General features: G+C 37.2%; 1 protein-coding gene across 1 annotated transcript in view; it reads right to left on the bottom strand.

The window, feature by feature from the left end:
• Nucleotides 1-4,690: 4,690 nt before the first annotated feature.
• The window catches only part of lmbrd1 (LMBR1 domain containing 1), a 76,444-nt gene continuing 62,333 nt past the window's right edge, over nt 4,691-18,801 (bottom strand). The window contains exons 15-16 of the mRNA XM_074646359.1: nt 6,617-6,708; nt 4,691-6,190 (exon numbers count right to left, since the gene is read on the bottom strand). Coding sequence (XP_074502460.1) covers nt 6,080-6,190; nt 6,617-6,708 — 203 coding nt within the window. The 3' untranslated portion in view covers nt 4,691-6,079. The remainder of the gene's footprint in view (nt 6,191-6,616; nt 6,709-18,801) is intronic.

Genomic DNA, 18,801 nt, shown 5'->3' with positions numbered 1-18,801 from the left:
AAGCATGTTTCCTACTATACTCACACAATTCTCTACATTTGGCACAATTCACATGGAACAAACTAACATTCAAAATGCTAAACTTAAACTTCCTACTATCCACTCTGACTCCTCACATCAGGGCAAACACATGTTGCACACTAGTTCAATTAGCATTAGAGTTAAATGGGCCAAAGGGGTGCTCTTCTGTTTTTGGAGCAGAAAGACATAGAAAGAGGAAAGAGAGGAGGAGGAGAATGAGGAAGAGGACCAAGGAGAGCCATAACCCTTGACTATGTGCTCAACTATGGTGTAACAATGTTTTCTTCCCAGAGACGGAAGGTCTATTAGTGCAATCCCGATACGTGTGTACCTCTTCTGCAAGCTATGGAATATAAAAGAATATAAACCGTAAAATATACTTGCAGAAAATGTCTGTAAACAATTGAGAAAAACTGTAAAATGCAAAAATAAAAAATTCAAGAATCATTCACTGTGTTAATAGCCTTCTTTCTTTACTCTCTGTAGCTCAGTTAATGAGAGTAATATGATTGAGTTTGACTCATTTAATGAAATACTGCGGCATATTAGAAACACAAATTAAAGATTTAATGCTGCAAATGTACCTGTTATAAGTTTGACAAAAATGTCCTGTGTGTCTGAAAGTGAAAGCCGCATTATTTAGGCCTAGGTGTTGGTAAATTGAGCTGGGACGTGTTGACAAGCCTGGTGGACAAGTCGTCATTTGGGAATGAGTGGCAGGCCCCATAGGCCCATGAGAGCAGAGAGGTTAACCTGCTTAGGGGGCTGCAAACACTGAATCAACATAATCACATTGATCCTGCTCACTTTTCCTCTCTGGAGGCGTGACTGGGGGGTAAGGCAAACTGTTGGTCTATCAAGGGCCTGTCACAGGAGTGAAAGCCCAGAGGAAAGGCTCGGGGGACACCCAGAAATCACAGAAACCATCCCGACAAATGTTGTGGAGGATGTAATGACAGAGGAAAAGTTGCGTAATGCTGGGCAAAAACAGTAATGTTTTTTTTGGAAACTCAAGTTCACCCCCATAACTATATTTTGTCTGATGCCATCATCTCATCCAAATTTGCCTAAGACTTTGATTAAGACAAACACATATTTATCCCCTGACTTATAAAAGCTACAGAAAGGCTATAATGTATTATTAATAATTTTATAAGCCAGCAAAACAATATCCAAGTTGCAGGGAGTTAACTAAGCTAAAAGCTAATATTACAGTATAATTAACTGTAAAACTAAAACTTTACTTTCCAGAATAGTTGCATTAGAAATAAAAAAAAAAAAGTTATGAAACAAAAAGTGTAACTTTGGAAGAGGAGTCCTCAGCAGGTAGGCTGCTTCCCATGCACTGTATAATGCATTATGGTCTTTTATCCTGTGGAGCAGAAAGATAGATGACGGGTACAGAGGCCCCTAACAATAAGATAGCCCTTTTTTTCCACGGAAGACATTTTGACTTGTCACAGTAGGAAAAGCACAGGTGTACATAATTAAATTAATGTTGGCTTAATTCCATTTAGCTGCTTTGACTTGGGGTTGTTGGTGCGATGCATGCTGGCTCACCGTCACTGTCTCACTGGAACACTTGAATGGAACAGAGCCGTCGTTAGTGTTATTAGTAACACCTGTGCTTCTCCTGCTATGACAAACCATAATGTCTGCTGTGAGAAAGCCCTCCGGCTACAGTTCTGCAATTCCTCTTGGTGTAATATCTACAGTAGCATACACAATCATCTCTGCCTTATTTGAAAACAGGGTCTGCCTCAGTAAAAAATAAAATGTACTTTTACTGTCGGATGCCCAAAAAGTGGGCAGTTTTTTTGGTTAGGTTTATTTTTTTAAGTTTAGTTGTGATATCAGATAATCACATAAAATGTTTCATTGTTTAACTGATAATTAGATGGATAGTCAGGCATGATACCAATTAGGACGTATTCAAATTGATGCTTCCTTGGTGGCTTAAAGGTTTAGTGCATGGGTCAGCAACATTTACTATCAAAAGATAGTCATTTTAGGCAAAAATAATTAAAAAAAAAATCTGTCTGGAGCCGCAAAACATTTGAGCATTGTGATGAAGGTAACACAGTTTATAGTCTAAGTATATAGTGTATAAGTCTAATGCAGTGAGGGCCAAAGAGCAAATGTACAACGGAGTATTAAGGTCACATCGAGGGGAAAAACATCTGAGATTTCGAGAATAAAGTCAGAATATTCAGAGAAAAACAGTCGTAATGTTATGAGAATAAAGTCATAACTTTACGAGAAAAACAGTCGTAATGTTATGAGAATAAAGTCATAACTTTACGAGAAAAACAGTCGTAATATTATGTGAAAAAGTCTGAAGTTTACGAGAAAAAAAGAAAATAACACTTTATATTATGACTTTATTCTCACAATACTACGACTTTTTTTCTCGTAAACTTATGACTTTATTCTCGAAATCTCAGATTTATTTTTTTCCTCAATGTGGCCCTAATACTCCGCCGTACAGTCGTACCATAGCTCTACAACAATGACAAATAAAATTGAAAATGTAAACAAAAAAAACAGTCACTCATTTCCACTAATTTCTTTTTTAAAAAAATCCACAGGGTGCCACTGGAGAGGGGCTCAAGAGCCGCATGTGACTCCGGAGGCTCAGGTTGCAGACCCTGGTTTAGTGCCTTGTTTTTGGAGATCGGCAACATTGAGACCAAAAGCAATCAGGTGTGCAGGTTTAAAATCTCTCCTTGCTTGCATCGTGTAATACATGTAAACAGTTATCCAAGAAAACCATGATGTGTACACAAAAACATTAAATAGCCTGAGTTAAGGCAAATGTGGTCATGTTCACCAATACAAATGACACAATTTTGTACAAATTGTGTCAAAATCAAATGCATCTATTATGCATGGCCCTACTAATCTTACTAATATTGTAGCTCCCTGCAACAATATTGATATTTTCCTGAGCTGAATTCATTCATTTATTCAATAAAATGTGTTCACTGTTCCCAAACAAACTCAGAAGAGAAGCCTAAAAAAGAGATGCAGGAAGGAAAGAAACGACGAGACAAGACTTGGCTTTTGAATAAGGGGTATGACAGGAAAAGTTGCACCCTGAACAGCTAAAAATCCTCTGATCTGACATGTTGATCACACACTCCTCTGCTAGAGTTCTAGGGCTCCATGTTTTTGGCTCAAGGCTTATTTGGTTTATTAGTGTATGAGGGGGTGGCATATCACATAATGGCTTAACTCAAAGCAGGCTCGCACAATAGTTATGACAAGGTATGCGTACCAAAATCTCTAATTGGACATGCACTCAAAATTTCATGCAAATCCATCCGAAGCAGGCACCGAGTTAGTTATATGCTAATCCGAGAGCGGATGTATTTAACTGTCAGTTTCATTTGATACATGTCCTTATACTCTAAAAGTGTCAAAACCCTGAGCTTTGAACAGCAGAATACACGTTCTCACTCACTGAATTACCGATTGTGGTTATATGGATGCAGCTCCTTAATAGATTGTCAAATCTGATCACCATGTGGTCCTAATTCTAACACAGCACTTGTTATAGTTACTAATGAAGATTTTATGGTATATACGTAACAGAATTAAAGGGCACTTACAAGATTATATTATGTTAGAGAAAGATATTTCATAAGAGGAGACTCGACAGAAACCACACAGCCTGTATGTTTTATAGACAGCAAGATGAGAAATGATCAGATGTTTGGGGGGTATTTAATGAAAAATGGCTGCGGACAGTTTTGAAACCGGCTGAACTGATGCTGTGTTGCAAGGACTTGTATTGGTTTTAGTAATAAAAAAAATCTGACTCAAACACGAGGCATTAGAAATTAAAACTGTAGAACCAACTCACTATAGTACTCACTAACAATTAATACAACAATATGTACTATTACAGGAATAAATAATGTGGAATACAGATACTATGTGATTAAAATCTAATTTGATACAAACATAACAAAAAATGTGACTTCCCCTGTAAACATCTGTAACACACATAGCTTGCTCTATAGTCCATTTTCACTACGGACATTTTGACATTTCTTTGCAAAGTAAACACAGATGTAACTGATAAAATTAATTATGGTGCCTTCAAATGAAACTCGTGAGCTCGTGTTTACAACGTGGGAAGTCGTGTACACGATATGCTTGACGTTCAAGTGGTTAAGTCGTGAGAACATCGCCGCTAAACAACGGCAATATTAACGTCACTATCGGCGTCTAGAAGCCCCTAGGGGCTTTCTTATGGACTCTCCTCGTGAACACGGTAAACACGACCCCATTTGAAGGCACCATTTGTGTGTCACATCTATTCCGGTGAGCCGCTCGGTCTAGGTCTAGGTCTAGGTGGTAACCCACTATTTGTGAAAGTCTCGTGAGATGGTTAGGAATGGATCATACAAAAGATCTGCACGCTGTATTAAAAGCTCCCAGCAAGTTTAATTGTGCAACGTTTCGATCTTCGTCAGGCATCGTCAAATCACCATCATGATGCAGAACAAGCTATCAATAGACACAAACACATTCATCACTCAGGTGATTGTGATGTGCATATTCCACACAACTGTGACACAAAGTCTAAATATTATGCTAAAATATTAACCATTCATTGAATACCTGCGTATGAAAGAAAATAATTGGAACTGGAAAATATGACGTGTGTTTAAAATGGTTTTATTTCTTTAAATACAGGCATCATTCAACATTGACACAACTTCCACAACAGCATTCTTTTCAACCAATCACAGGTGAAACCTACATGTGACCTTTGACCTTTGTGATGCAGCTTCTGTCGTCATCATGTGACCACAGTTCCTGCAACACTGATTCTCTCTCAGTGAAGGTTCGCAGACTAATATCTCAAAGCAAAAACCAAACTCGTGAGATTCAGGCTGATTTCTGTGAGGCTAATTTAAAGGGTAGAATATACAGTAGTGTGTGCCCATCGTGGTGCTACACATTCATGAGGCACACATATTTGGTTTCCAAATTAAAAACATGTCATTCATATTAATATTATCTGTCAGTTTGTTGATTAAACGATCAGTTTGTATTCATTTTGAAACTGCTAAATACACTGTAAATAAAATTAAACATAGCTGAAAATAAGCCAGATCTATGTCACAAGCCTGGTGTTTATAAACTCTAGAGCAAAAAAGAAGTACCTCTTAATTAAAATAAAATTACATCCATATTCGATTCATTAATTTTTCCCTATTTGTACAATGTTCTTACAACAAAGACAGCAAAAAGCTGTTGAAAACCATATCATTAAAAACCAAGAATAACTGAAGCCTTGGAAACACAACAGCCGCAATTGGTCCTTTACATTTCACACAGTGCAGGTATGCAAGAACAGTAACGTTTACTTAAATAATGGTCTGAGACTGCAAATGACTAAGTGTAGGGAAAAAGCAGCAAACTCTCTAGCACTGTATTTAACCTCAGACAAAAACGAGCAAAACACATTTTGAAAATGTTACTGCTGTCAACACTTAGAATCATTATTTTATACCAATTAGCTTTTCAGAAAAACAAGCAAGCAGAACAGTTTGTGGAGGCTCCAAATGTTGATGCAAAGGGTATATTAGAGCCAACTATAGATATTGTCCTAAAGTAACCATTTAAAAGGGACTAGAAAGTGCTTCGAGAATGTACAAAGTATGTCCGAGCTCCAACTTGAAGATTGGACATAAAGTTTTTGGAGAAGTGTACGACTGTCTCTGCTGCCGCAATAAAAAAAAATGACCAATTTGTTTCAGTGTCTGTTGATAAGTGAATTCTCAAGGTGGGATTTGAGTTGGAGGACACTCCCAGAATCCCAAAGTCATCAATAATATTGACTGAGAAAGACACAACAATCAGTCTCAGCGGTCTCATTAAGGGGAGGGATGCGTCAACTCCACAAGACAACACCGCAATAACTCCTTAAAAACAATAAATTAAACTATGACATCCATTTATTTGTTTATGAAATTGTACTTTCTAGTCCCTTTAAGTGATGCTGGGAATATCTACAAACCCCCGTCCGTGTGAATACTGATTCTCAGTGCACATATTCATCATCACTTAAGTCTGAGTCATCGGCCTCCACTTCTCCTTCAATCACAGACTTCTTCCCTCTGCAGCAGGACACCACCAGACCAATGAGGAAAGCCTAAAAATAATAAGCAAGCGCACACATTAGGAAATATTTCATATGGATCACTTGATCGATAGAATGCATCAACTGCACCAGGAGAGAGGCTATTAAATATTTTGCCGAGGAGATTAGCTGTGTGCAGTCTCGGAAAAAATCATTTTCCAGTAACCTTTTTCTGAGTAGAAATTAAATTATGTGCTTCGGCTCTCACACTCTTTCCCCCCCGAAGAAAAATACTCTTGAACCGCTTTTGAGCTAAATTAAATGTTTCACAGATGTTGTTGCTGTAAATGTTTTATTGCACAGAAGATAGAAAATAATCTATCTTTGTCAATAATGAACAAAAAGTCTTACCTGTGTGAGCTTTTTTTCTTTAAGAACATTCAACTGTAATTCTCACTCTGCTTAAAATCACATCCATTTACATCCTTGAAAACTCACCCCAATAAAGGCCCAGTTACCAAAGTAGTAGATGGTGCTGAAGAACCAGAACTTGTGGAGGAAAAGATAGGATCTGGTCACGGTGCACTCGTCTGAAACGAAGAGAGAAAACACATGAGCATTAGAGAATTTAATCTATAAGATAACAGCATTTTTTACTTCTGTATTCAACACAAGACGGTCGATATGGTTGGTATTTTTTCCACCAGGTATTTGTTTGACAGACATTTAAGTACAAGTTAACAAAAAGTGGTGTTGAAGGAAATGAGCAGGATGCACAAATATACGGAATTTAAAATGTTGTTGTTGTCTCGGAGGTTCACTCTCGACCCTGGGAACAAATGTCTGCCATAAAAACTCCAAACTCAAGGTTCACTTTCTAAACCATTCCTGAAGAAGGCTGTGGGATTCGGCTTCGGATTCGATTCAATTTTCTTTTCTTTCACACTTTTAAGTATCTGTAAATCTTAAGGGAAAAAAACTCCAAAAGAAATAAAGTGACAGCAAACTGTTTCAGTTCTTAGGGCGTCCCACTAAGCTCCAGTACAGTCAAAGCCCAGAGTCCCATCTCCTATAAAAAGTAAATGTTTTAATTAAAATTTTGCTAAATCACACTATCTAAGATGAAGACATCCTCCGCCATATTCTAGTTTTGATTAATTGATACAGAAAACCTTTGAAGGAAAGAAAGGACAGAAGGTATTATTATAGAAAGTACGAAAAAATAGTTTTTTTTTGTTTTTTTTACAAAGTGACTTTGTGAGCTTTAGAGAAGAATAATCGGGCTCAGGTAAAAGAGGAGTGAAGAAAGGACAGAAGACAGACAGCCTGAGGAAACAGGATTTTTTGTCTTTAGAGAAATATGAGAAGTAACTTTTCTGTCGTGTTGGACTGCCATCCAGAAAAAACAGCAAGAGTGCAATAAAACATGACACATCTATGGCTAAACGGCATTTATAATTGCACAAGTGGGGCACTTGTTATACACCTGTGTTATAAAGGGAAGGGAAAAGAGCCAATTACCCATTAATACAGAAATAAAAACAGAAATTAAAAAAAAAAATTTGTTTTTGAAAGGCTAAACGCCAACAAATATGGACTGAAGCAGAATATGTTGTCAGATAAATGTTGTGAATTTTGGAAATGATTACACCTATCTGTTTTCAATACATTTTGACTTTTGGCAATACAATGCTCTGGAGTTATTGGAAATGTTTGGATCACACAAGTCAGAAAAACAATGTCAACATTATGAATGAAGTTTTGAACTATTTGTTACAGCCCTACTGACTACAGAAATTGTTATTGTTAGTTCTTTCTTTCATAGAAATAAAAACAGCACGATTCTTACACTATTACTTACTGAAATAAAAAGATTAAATGATTCAGTCATTCGGACCAAATTGATCAAATTCTGATAGTAAGACAAGTCATTTTGCAGAGCTTGTGATGCTCAAGACTATTTATCTACTGTTTTACAGCTTCAACGGTAGCGATGGAGTCGGCTACAGCGGAGCCTATGACGTGGGCACAAGTTTAACTAATTTGACTGGCCGGTGAGCAGTCCTGGAACACGCTCTCATTCGCACCCCGAATGACAGGCACACGGAGAAGGTCAGTACAGACAGGGCCGGACAGCCGGTAAAAACTTGATGGACTTTTTGACAGCCCACCAGCCCACCGATGCGGCGGCCCACCGGGATTTGTCCCGGTACGCCAGATGGCCCCGTACACCACTGACTCCACAGAGCAGTGCCTCAGGCAATTTTGTCACTGTAACTAAAAAAGACCAGTGGTCTTCTGAAGAGAGGAAAGCCATGTCACTGTCAATGTGAATATATCTTAACCAGTTGATAAAGCTGGGATGTTGTAACATTTAATGGAGCCTTGCATCAAATATATCCAGTATTACAAATTGAAAAGGCAAAAGGTAAAAGCGCGACACGCAAGAAGACACCAACAAATTGTGAAGACAGTGAACCGTAGGTCATGGGTTATGCATGTAACCCTGATTCTCTGATGAAGTAAGGGGTATGCAACTTGGACCCTCTCAAGCTCTACAGATTTTTATGTGAAGTGCAATTTTCAAATGAAATTCATGACATGCATGTACTGCACTGTAGAACATTCAATAAGATCTAAAAAAAATCAGAATATTGTATATGTTTGGCTCATACTAACTTCAAAATATGTTGAAGATATCTCATTGTTACCTTTTAATTAGTAACAACGGCTGCTTTCTGACTGGTGTCTTGCTGAAACTGTTTGCATTGGCCTTTGGTATCCTACAACTAAGTGCAGCCATGATCACGAATAAGCCAGTTAAGAGAACATTTCTGTTTAGCTGTGATGTTCATGCCAGTTTACTTGCTTATTTACAGTACCAAAAGAAAATTTGTTCAAAAGTGAAAAGAGTAAACTACAATTTTTGACGCTAGAAAGGATAAGATTTGCTCTAAGAGGACCGAAGGATAATTTTAGCAGCATATGGCAACCTTTCATTATATATCTGCTTGAGCAGCTGTGAGGTTATGGTTTGTTTTCATCATTTGCTGTAGAATTTGTTTACTATAAACCGCCAGGCACACATACAAACACATACCTTTTGTTTTTTCTTCTGTTTTTTTATTATCATTATTATTATTATGGGGATTATCTTATTATTTTTGATTTTGTTTTTTTATTATTAGTAGCTGTATTATTTGTATTTTTTAATATGGGTATTATTTTATTATACTTGATTTTGTTTTATTATTAGTAGTATTTTTAATATGGGGATTATCTTATTATACTTGATTTTGTTTGTCTGTTTCCTTAACAAAAAAACATGAAAAATGTTTTCCTGTACTTACATATACACAAAATGTTAGCTTTTTAATGTGAAAACTAATAAACAAAGTTGGGAAAACAGAGTAAAAGTGAAAATGTAATACAGCTGTAATCCATTTCATGAACCTATTTGAACCTATCATTGATTTCTGCACTTTTCAAACAAACAAAACTCTACTCTGCAGTGAACTATGACCAAGACCAGCTCAATTTCTATTGACTAAGCTCTGTGATCATGAATATAAACACATCAAAACCAAAAACTAGTTTATTGCTTATAAAAATCCAATAGCTTTCTTTGTCCGCGGAGCAGCTCTGTGCTTTGTGCTCGTGACATCGCCTTTTGAGTCTTTGGCTCTTCAGCTTTTAACAGAACTTGCTATTGATCTGACCGGGATAGACGGCAGGAATGATATTCTTAAGCTGAGTCATTCCCCTTTATGTGCATGAATGGGTATTGGCAGGCGTGGGGAAATGCTGATGACGTCAAATGCGGAAAGTGCCAATGATATGCGCGCAGGGTCTGGGTCTCTCTTCACTGCTCCAATTGTTTCTTGTGTGAAGACACAGGAAGAAAAAGGGAAGAAGAAATTCTTTCCCTTCAGATCACATGTTTTAATTAGCTTAGCCATGCACACTGAAGCAATAAAAAGGAAAAAAATATATATTTCAATATACTCCCTAATCAGACTTGTATAATTTCAACAGAACAAGGCGAGAGAGAAAGTCCACAAAAGCTTAAGTGAAGACGAAAATGCACTGTCTGGCTATGTTAGAGAGCCATCTGGAGCATTAGCGCTAACCCCGCTGAGCTGCTCCTATCACACTGTTTCTTACACAGCTCTTCACACTGACTTGAACCCCACGAAACAGCACAATCAGACCTACACCGAGCTACACGACGTCAAGGTAACGCAGCGATACCTCGGTGTGGTTTAGGATACATTCATTAAAGCGAGAGTTGAAACCCACGGCAGCTCTGAAGATGCACCACCAATCTGCTTGTACTTCACCAGGATCAACAGATAATAGAAGAAGCAAAGTCTATCTTCATCCCCGTGACCCCCTCTTCTCAGCCATCTGCAGCTCTCCAGCTGCTCACCTGAATTGCGGGTCTCCGAGTGGGACCTACAGATGGTTCACTACAGTGGTCTGCCTAAATATATTATCATGTACACCACTGACCCACTTCACCTTGAAATCATTACCGTTCTCCGATAAGAGCAGGGGGCAGTGTGGGAGTGCAGGCAATTTCACCTTGACTCATGATACCCTGGGTGAGTGCTGCCCCGTGTAGCATGATGCATTATGTATAACTTTCATCTCTGCATCCAAAACACATGCATAAAACACACACACATTGTGTTCTTTGTGAAAGCCTCTCTATCGGCAAGCACTTGTGTTCCTACACGGTATGCTTTTACTTTCTCTCCATCTGAAAAGCAACAGAGCACTTTCATTCCAATGTCCTTTGAGGATGCTGATGTTCCTTCAAACAGGACTTTTTTTTTTTTTTTTAAATCTCTGGCTTTTTCATATTGTTGATGAATGTTCACCAAAAGCATCTTCTCGCTGTGTGAAATCATATTTTTTTCACTTGCAGAGAAAAAATCCATTTGAGCCGCACTCAAGGCCTCCAGATGCAAAAGGACCTAAACCACTGATTATACCAACAGGAAGCAGAGAAAAGAAAATGACGTCTATTTACAACGTGGGTTATGTTTTCTACAGCAAATTACATTCCTCACTAAAGTACTTTTAAGATGTGGGGATGCAGCTACGCCTCTGAAACTGAGACCATTAGAAGTAGCAACACAGGACATCAGACAATCACACAACTTGTTAACGTTATTTGGAGTCTGGTTTCAGGCGTCCTGGCGGATGTACATCCAATATTCACTCTCCTTTCATCCGTGTTTTTGGTGTCCACCAGCTCCTGAGGGAAATGTCTGGCTCTTTAGCTGCTAAATGCTCCACTATGTTCACCTGTCTGCTGTTAAGTGCTGGGCAGGTAGTGTACAGTGGGTCTATCAGAGCGCTTTTGTGGGGGAAAAAAGGTGAAAAGTACACTGTAAAAAAACAACATTTTTTTTACAGTTTTTTTCAAGAAATTTTACATTTTTTGTCTGTATTTCAAAATGACAGAAAAAAAAAGTAAAAATTACAGGTTTCATTTGTGATTTATATGTAAATGGTCTTAGATTTACAGTATTTTTTGTAATCACAATCGTAATTATCTGTATTTAAGCTTTTCTTGATCATTTTTAAAGATAATTTTTCTGTTTTCTAGAGGTCTATGACTCTATTTTAACAATTCATTAATGTTAGAAGAAAAGGATTTCATGGAATTTTAAAAATATTTCTTGTAAATATACAGATTCTTTTGCAAAACTTCTGAGTTAATGTAAATTTGGGCTTTTGCAACGTAAAATTACATGTTTCATTTGTGATTTATATGTAAATGGTCTTAGATTTACGGTGTATGGCTATTCTAACAATAAATATATGTTAAAAGTAAAATATTTCTTGTAAAATTACAGAAATAAAGGCTAATTATATAAAGATAATTACTGTTTTTTTTTACAGTTTATTTATGTTAATTATCAGACAGTATTTTTCAGGTTTTTAACAGACATTTTCTGGCGCCCCTGCTGCCGGAAAATTTCCGTTATTTTACACTGTACTGATTAGAGCAGCTTTAAGCAAAGAGTATCATTTTATTTAAACTTCTTTAAAGCCCAATCTTGATCAGAAAGTGTTTTTAATTCACCGTGGTGGACGTCTTTTGGGACATTTCCGGATATACTTTGAAACTGTATTTTCCTTTAAAAGTTTGTGTCTGTGGATTATAAGATGTATATTATTTTCTTTCAAGAGAATAACTTTTGATTGACATATTCCATTGTAATGCAAATTGATGACGATCCCCTTGATACAAAGAAAATTACTATTAATTTGTGTTGGGGTTCAGGGAGCCTCCTTTTGAAAATTGCTTGGGCACCTGACATCTCGGAGGCAACACATAAAATTACGACCGTCTTCCCCCTGAAGCTCTTTAAAACAATGCTGTGAAAACTGGCAAGTTGCTAGGAAACAGACAGCAGTCCATAGTGTGAAGACACTCCTTTCATCACAGGGATTCAAATTAAAAAATGATGTCAGATGTCGTCTAAGGGTAAAAACTGGACTCTGCTCATGGTTAAAATTTAGCTTAAAGACATTTATACAGAATGAGGCGGTGCTTGAGGCGTCTTATACCATCACATTTATAATTTTACCTCTAATAGTGTCGACCTTAACGGTGAAAAGGAACAAGAAAATCATCAGCAGGAAAACTGGAGCGATGACCCGGAGGGCATTTATCGGTAAATTGAGCTACTGCGTCAAAACCTGGGGTTGGATTTATCGATATTAAGTGTGAAATAAACTTCTATTGCTGCAAAAGTGTTTGAGCATACCATTCCATATTAAATGATGTTGTTGTTGACACACTTTGGTTTTGTAATATGCCTTTGCTGTACACACAATGCACAGGGTTTATTAGTGAATCTGACACAAATTTCACTCAAGAGAATCTTTTGGTTTTGGGAAGAAATTGAAATCAGGAGGAGTGCCGCGCACAGAATGTCATTAAGATCGTTGGTCAGACCGTCCAGGGAACTAATGTAACCAATAATGGGAGTTGCAGATGTGATGATGGAGGCGTTAACACAGCGGCGATAAACAACAGAGGAGACAGTTAATTTCTTGGGTGAGGGAGTGATCATTAGAAATGGACAACTGAAGACAGATAAATCTATGATGGAAGCGCTCGTAATGGAATAAAATCAAATGAATGAGTGAGATGAAGGCCCATTTAAATGGATCCTAAACAATTAGACAATTATCAATCAGAAAGATACAAAAATAAATGAATAGCACAATTATTATCATATCATCCAAGAGGGTGCTAAGTTCACGTACATGAAAAAAACTAACTTCTTTTCTGGCGAGGGTAGAGGGAAAATGTAGAAGAACTTTGATGCAAGTCAGAGTTTATGATCAAAGCAACTCGCCCACCACGACCAGCAGCGTGAGCATCTTGGTGGTAGGAATAATTTGAAAAAGCAGCCTTGTCTAATGCCGAGAATTCCTCAGAATATCTAATACAATTTCATTCATTAATAAAATTACTTATTAAAAGAAGTTCAAAATGAAGTGATTGAATATACTTAAACCAAACTTGGATTTAGAGCTGAATGGGTTCAAGCTTGTGTCAATGGCTCGAGAGAGAGAATGGATATAAACTGAAATGGACTACAGTGAAACTTTCCCCGGCTAAAGTAAACAGCTGCTAGAATAAGGAGGAAGCCGCATGATATCTTACGAAAAGTTATTCCTAATTTTTTTTGTGCAGTTTCCTTCAAATATCCAGCAACACGTGATGCATGTGTCAATTTCCGCTCCAGTCTTTTCAAAATAAAATTCTGTCTTAACAAGAAATAACTTGGTTAGGTTTAGGCAACAAGACTACATAGTTAGGTTTAGGAAACAAAGCTACTTAGATATGTTTAGGAAAAGATCGACTTGGTTAGGTTTAGGCAACAAAACTACTTAGTAAGGTTTAGGCAACAAAACAACTTAGTTAGGTTTAGGAAAAGATCGACTTAGTTAGGTTTAGGCAACAAAACTACTTAGTTAGGTTTAGGCAACAAAACAACTTAGTTAGGTTTAGGAAAAGATCGACTTAGTTAGGTTTAGGCAACAAAACTACTTAGTTAGGTTTAGGAAAAGATCGACTTGGTTAGGTTTAGGCAACAAAACTACTTAGTAAGGTTTAGGCAACAAAACAATTTAGTTAGGTTTAGGAAAAGATCGACTTAGTTAGGTTTAGGCAACAAAACTACTTAGTTAGGTTTAGGAAAAGATCGACTTAGTTAGGTTTAGGCAACAAAACTACTTAGTTAGGTTTAGGAAAAGATCGACTTAGTTAGGTTTAGGCAACAAAACTCCCTAGTTAGGTTTAGGAAAAGATCGTGGTTTGAGTTAAAGTAACTCCGGATGTGGCGTATCCTAAGTACGGAGTTCCGTGAGAAATAAAACAATGTTGACTTCTGGTTTCACGCGGAGTACGAACACCGATCTGGGCGAAAGTCCAGTGTTTTTTGACCGACCCTGACCTCCTCCCTGCATGCCGTTTGTCTCTCTTAATACTTCCTGGTTCACAATTAAGTGGATTACATACAAATTGATTTTGTGGGATGTATACAAATTGCAGAGCATTACTTTTTGTAGCTACGAACAGTGTATGAGAACAGCCTGGCTACTGTTCGGCGGTCCAGAGAACAGAACTTCCATCAATGCACAAACAGAACAGACACTCTTCTTTTCCTTAAAATACCTTTACAGCCTGCGTTAAATCACACACTGAAGAAGACTTCAGAGTTCAGGTTGTCTGAGGCCGCGGCAACTAATTCCTGAGGATTAATTTCCATTCGAGGACACACTCCAAATGAGTAATGGTGTGGTAATGACCTTAGAGTAGATAATGGAGAGCTTGGCACCGAGCACCTGCTCATCAAGACGTTAGCGTCATTACATCACTGCGACCAACCGGCCAATCAGTCACCAGCTAGACTTGTACCCTCTCTTGCCTTAGCTGTGGTTTGATCCGGTGTCACACTGAGAGTTATAAAAATGTGATCCTGGTCTACATCTGATGACATTTTCTACCACAGTGTATTCCCTCTCCTGTTCTTATTTCTCACATCCACAGCGAGGAGCCTGAAATCTAGAGAATGTGTGAATGTCAATTCATATCCATGTTTGTGAATCTCTTGGTCATGCTACGGTAAAAAAAAAAATCTCCCAGGCAACTTGGCATGGAGAATACTATTTAGATGTTTACAAAGCACATAGATATAGTACGCTGCCTGGTATTATATATATTATAATATAATTGCAGTAGAAATGATCACACAGCACAGATTATTGAGGTACATTTACATGAGGTGGTTGGTACGTAGCCATTTAGTCCTCACCACCCATCCCTCTCCCTGCCTTTTCACTGCTACAGACATTGTAAAAAACATCTCATACCAAGGGTTGGTGATCTACACTCTCCTTTGGGAAAAAGCTGCTTTACGTAAGAAAGAGTTGCAGTCTTTCATCACACACATTAAATATTTCACCTGTTCCTTTCTACAGTATATATCAGACGATAAGCTTTTGATTGTATTCCCTCTCAGTCGCATGTGTTGTCTCTGCTTGACACTTCCTCCCCCTCATGACAGGTGGTACAACGGCTGTCATGAAAGCAGGAACCATTTCCATGATGGCCAAAATAGGATCAGTGTCCCGAAAGCTGGTCAAAAGAGAACAGAAATACTACTGGCCATTGTCCTTCTGTGGCACCACAAGTCCTACTCCTCGTATAACAGTGTGAATTAACAGATCTCACAATCCTTTCGACATGTGCCCTCAGTAATGAACACTGCTTGGACAAAACCTGACTTCTGTTCTTATTAATTGAGGGTCCTGTGGCGCCAGCAACACGTTTGATTTTATTTCACCTACTTAATCCAGCTCAACTTCCGCAGCTATCTTTAACTTCTCTTCTAGTCAGATACAATAAAGCTCCCAGGCAGCAATAAACAACATGACGAAGTGGAGCAGAATCAGGGCTGAGTCTGTTTGGGTTAACTGTGATGTGATAGTTGTAGGACGGGAAACAAATTATTTGTTTGAGAAAGACAAACAACCAAACGAAAAATAAAGCCAATTAATTTCCACAATTCTGTCTGAATAGTCGTGTAAACAGGGGTATTATGGGGGATTGTCAGTTTTATGTAATTGCTGTACAGTATGTTGTCAGTTTTGGCATTATTTTCATGTGTAAACATAGCGGGATTAATTGAACGTAATCTTATTAATCATTTCGATAAATGTGATTAAAGGCAAACAAAATAATACATCATGTATCTTATTTTTTTATTTTATTTAAAATTTTAGTCAAAGCTGTTGTAATTGCACAGGGGACTGGATCGTTGTCTTTAGATATAACGTTTTCATGAAACAGTATATGGACAACATAGTGACAAATGTTTTAATATCTAAAGAAACATAAATTCATCTGAAAACATCTACTGACCACTGACTGCCTTTTGTGCCACTGATTCATGAGAATATGGCCTCCTGTATGAAAGGTGCTATATAAATAAAGTTTATTATTATTATTAAAGAGGTACACTTCTTTCAAATGTCAAAGACATTAGTCCATTAGCACTTCCATGTTGTAACCCTGACATGGTCACCAACTATGAAGTAAACGCACTGCTGAAAGCCCAACCAAATATGCTAATGACTTCTTGTTCTGTCTTGATTCAGTCAGCACATCCATCAAGATGCACCTTTCAGTTCTTTCTTTCAACAGAAAATCATACAAAAAAATAACTCTTTTGATAATGTATTTCTTTTAGGGCTGTCAATCGATTAAAATATTTAATCGCAAATTAATCGCACATTTTTTATCTGTCCAAAATGTATCTTAAAAGATTGATTTGTCAAGTATTTAATACTCTTATCAACATGGGAGTGGGCAAATATGCTTGCTTTATGCAAATGTATGTATATATTTATTATTGGAAATCAATAAATAGCACAAAACAATGACAAATATTGTCCAGAAATTTGATTTATTATTATATTTATTTCCAAACATGTCCTTAATTTTTAATGTATGCCTTCTATCTTTTATATGACTTTTTGGTATTTTATTTAAATTTTTTCAAATTGTATTGTTATTGTATTGCAATAGTCTGAAGTCCTGCAGTCCTGAAATGTTTTTATTCCTGTTCCAACTATTTAAAGCACTTTCTAACTTTGTTTTGAAAAGTGCTGCAAGAATAAAATGTATTATTGTATTATAGGACCACATTTTCAAATGGAAAAAGCCCATAACAAATGGTGTGTCATACAATGTGGCTTTGAATATGCACTGCAGTGCTCTGAATAGGTACAAAGTAGACTCTGTGCAATCTATTCAAAATCAGTTTTTCAACCTTGAAGACTTTGGGAACAAAATCTTGTAGTTATCTAAAACCAACAGTATGCCACCTCTTCCTATGCTATAACCTCGATAGAACTAATATAACAATAAGCAGCTTTAATAAAGTTCACAGTGATTCAACATCAAGGTTATTCAAGACAGCTAATTGATTTGGGCAAAGCCTATTTGCTATAATGTATAAAAACAGTTCGGCGTACCCACAGGTATAAATGTATGTGTCTACACATCAGATTACTGTAAACAAATAATATCTTGCCTTTAATCTCTGCAGTAAGTCTCCTGCCCTCTGCTTTATCTTTCTATTTTCCGCCTGTCTTACCATGTCCTGATGCATTTTCAGTGCCGTTGGGTGAAGTGAAAATTATTCATGGAAACCAAGTCAATAATGGCTCCAACCTATCTCTAACATCTTTGCTGTATTCAGGCATACGCCTCATTGTCATTCAAAACTTTCCTGCCACAACAGGTCCACAGTCTCATGCTTCTCCTCATGGCAATGTGACACGCTGTAGGGGAACTCTTCAGACAACGTCATCTTAACTAGGGCTGTCAATAGATTCAAATATTGAATCGATTGATTGTCCATAGTTAATCGTGATTAATCACACCTTTTTTATCCATTCAAAATGTACCTTAAAGGGAGATTTGTCAAGTATTTGATACTTTTATCAAAATGGGAGTGGGCAAATATGCTTCCTTTATGCCAATATATGTATATATTTATTATTGGAAATGAATTACCGACACAAAACAATGACAAATATTGTCCAGAAACCCTCACAGGTACTGCATTTAGCATAAAACAATATGCTGAAATAACATATGGAAGCCAAAGATGTTATAAATAATATCATTGACAATATAGCCACAAAGACACATACAACTCCTCCTTGAGTAACAAATACAACGATAAGGTCATTTTCATGGAGGACCCCCCAGTTGGCATTGGTGTGCCAGTATGTGTGTGTGAATGGGAATGGTAAAGAGCTTTGAATATCCGCTCTATATAAATGCAGTCAATGTAGCAGTTTTTATGGAGGGTTTCGCCAACAGTTGCTTCAACTGTCCCGTAAAAAAACAACTGTAATCAACCAAATTAAGCAAAACATATGTAATCCTGAGGAAGAAAATATATAATAATAAGGAAATATCAAATATGCTTAATATTTAATTAACTGTAAGACTAAACCACTCCTACTTAACAGCATTCACATAAACGTTACTCTAATTATTTGTGACATATTTGACATTTAAACCCATCAACACTCATTAGCTACTCTAATTGCAATGTCATTTTTGCGTCTACTGG

The sequence above is a fragment of the Sebastes fasciatus genome, chromosome 9 (genome assembly GCF_043250625.1).
Source record: "Sebastes fasciatus isolate fSebFas1 chromosome 9, fSebFas1.pri, whole genome shotgun sequence".
Classification (NCBI taxonomy): Eukaryota; Metazoa; Chordata; class Actinopteri; order Perciformes; family Sebastidae; genus Sebastes; species Sebastes fasciatus.
Note: the sequence above shows the minus strand (reverse complement) of the source record. Positions and strands in the feature narration are given on the sequence as shown.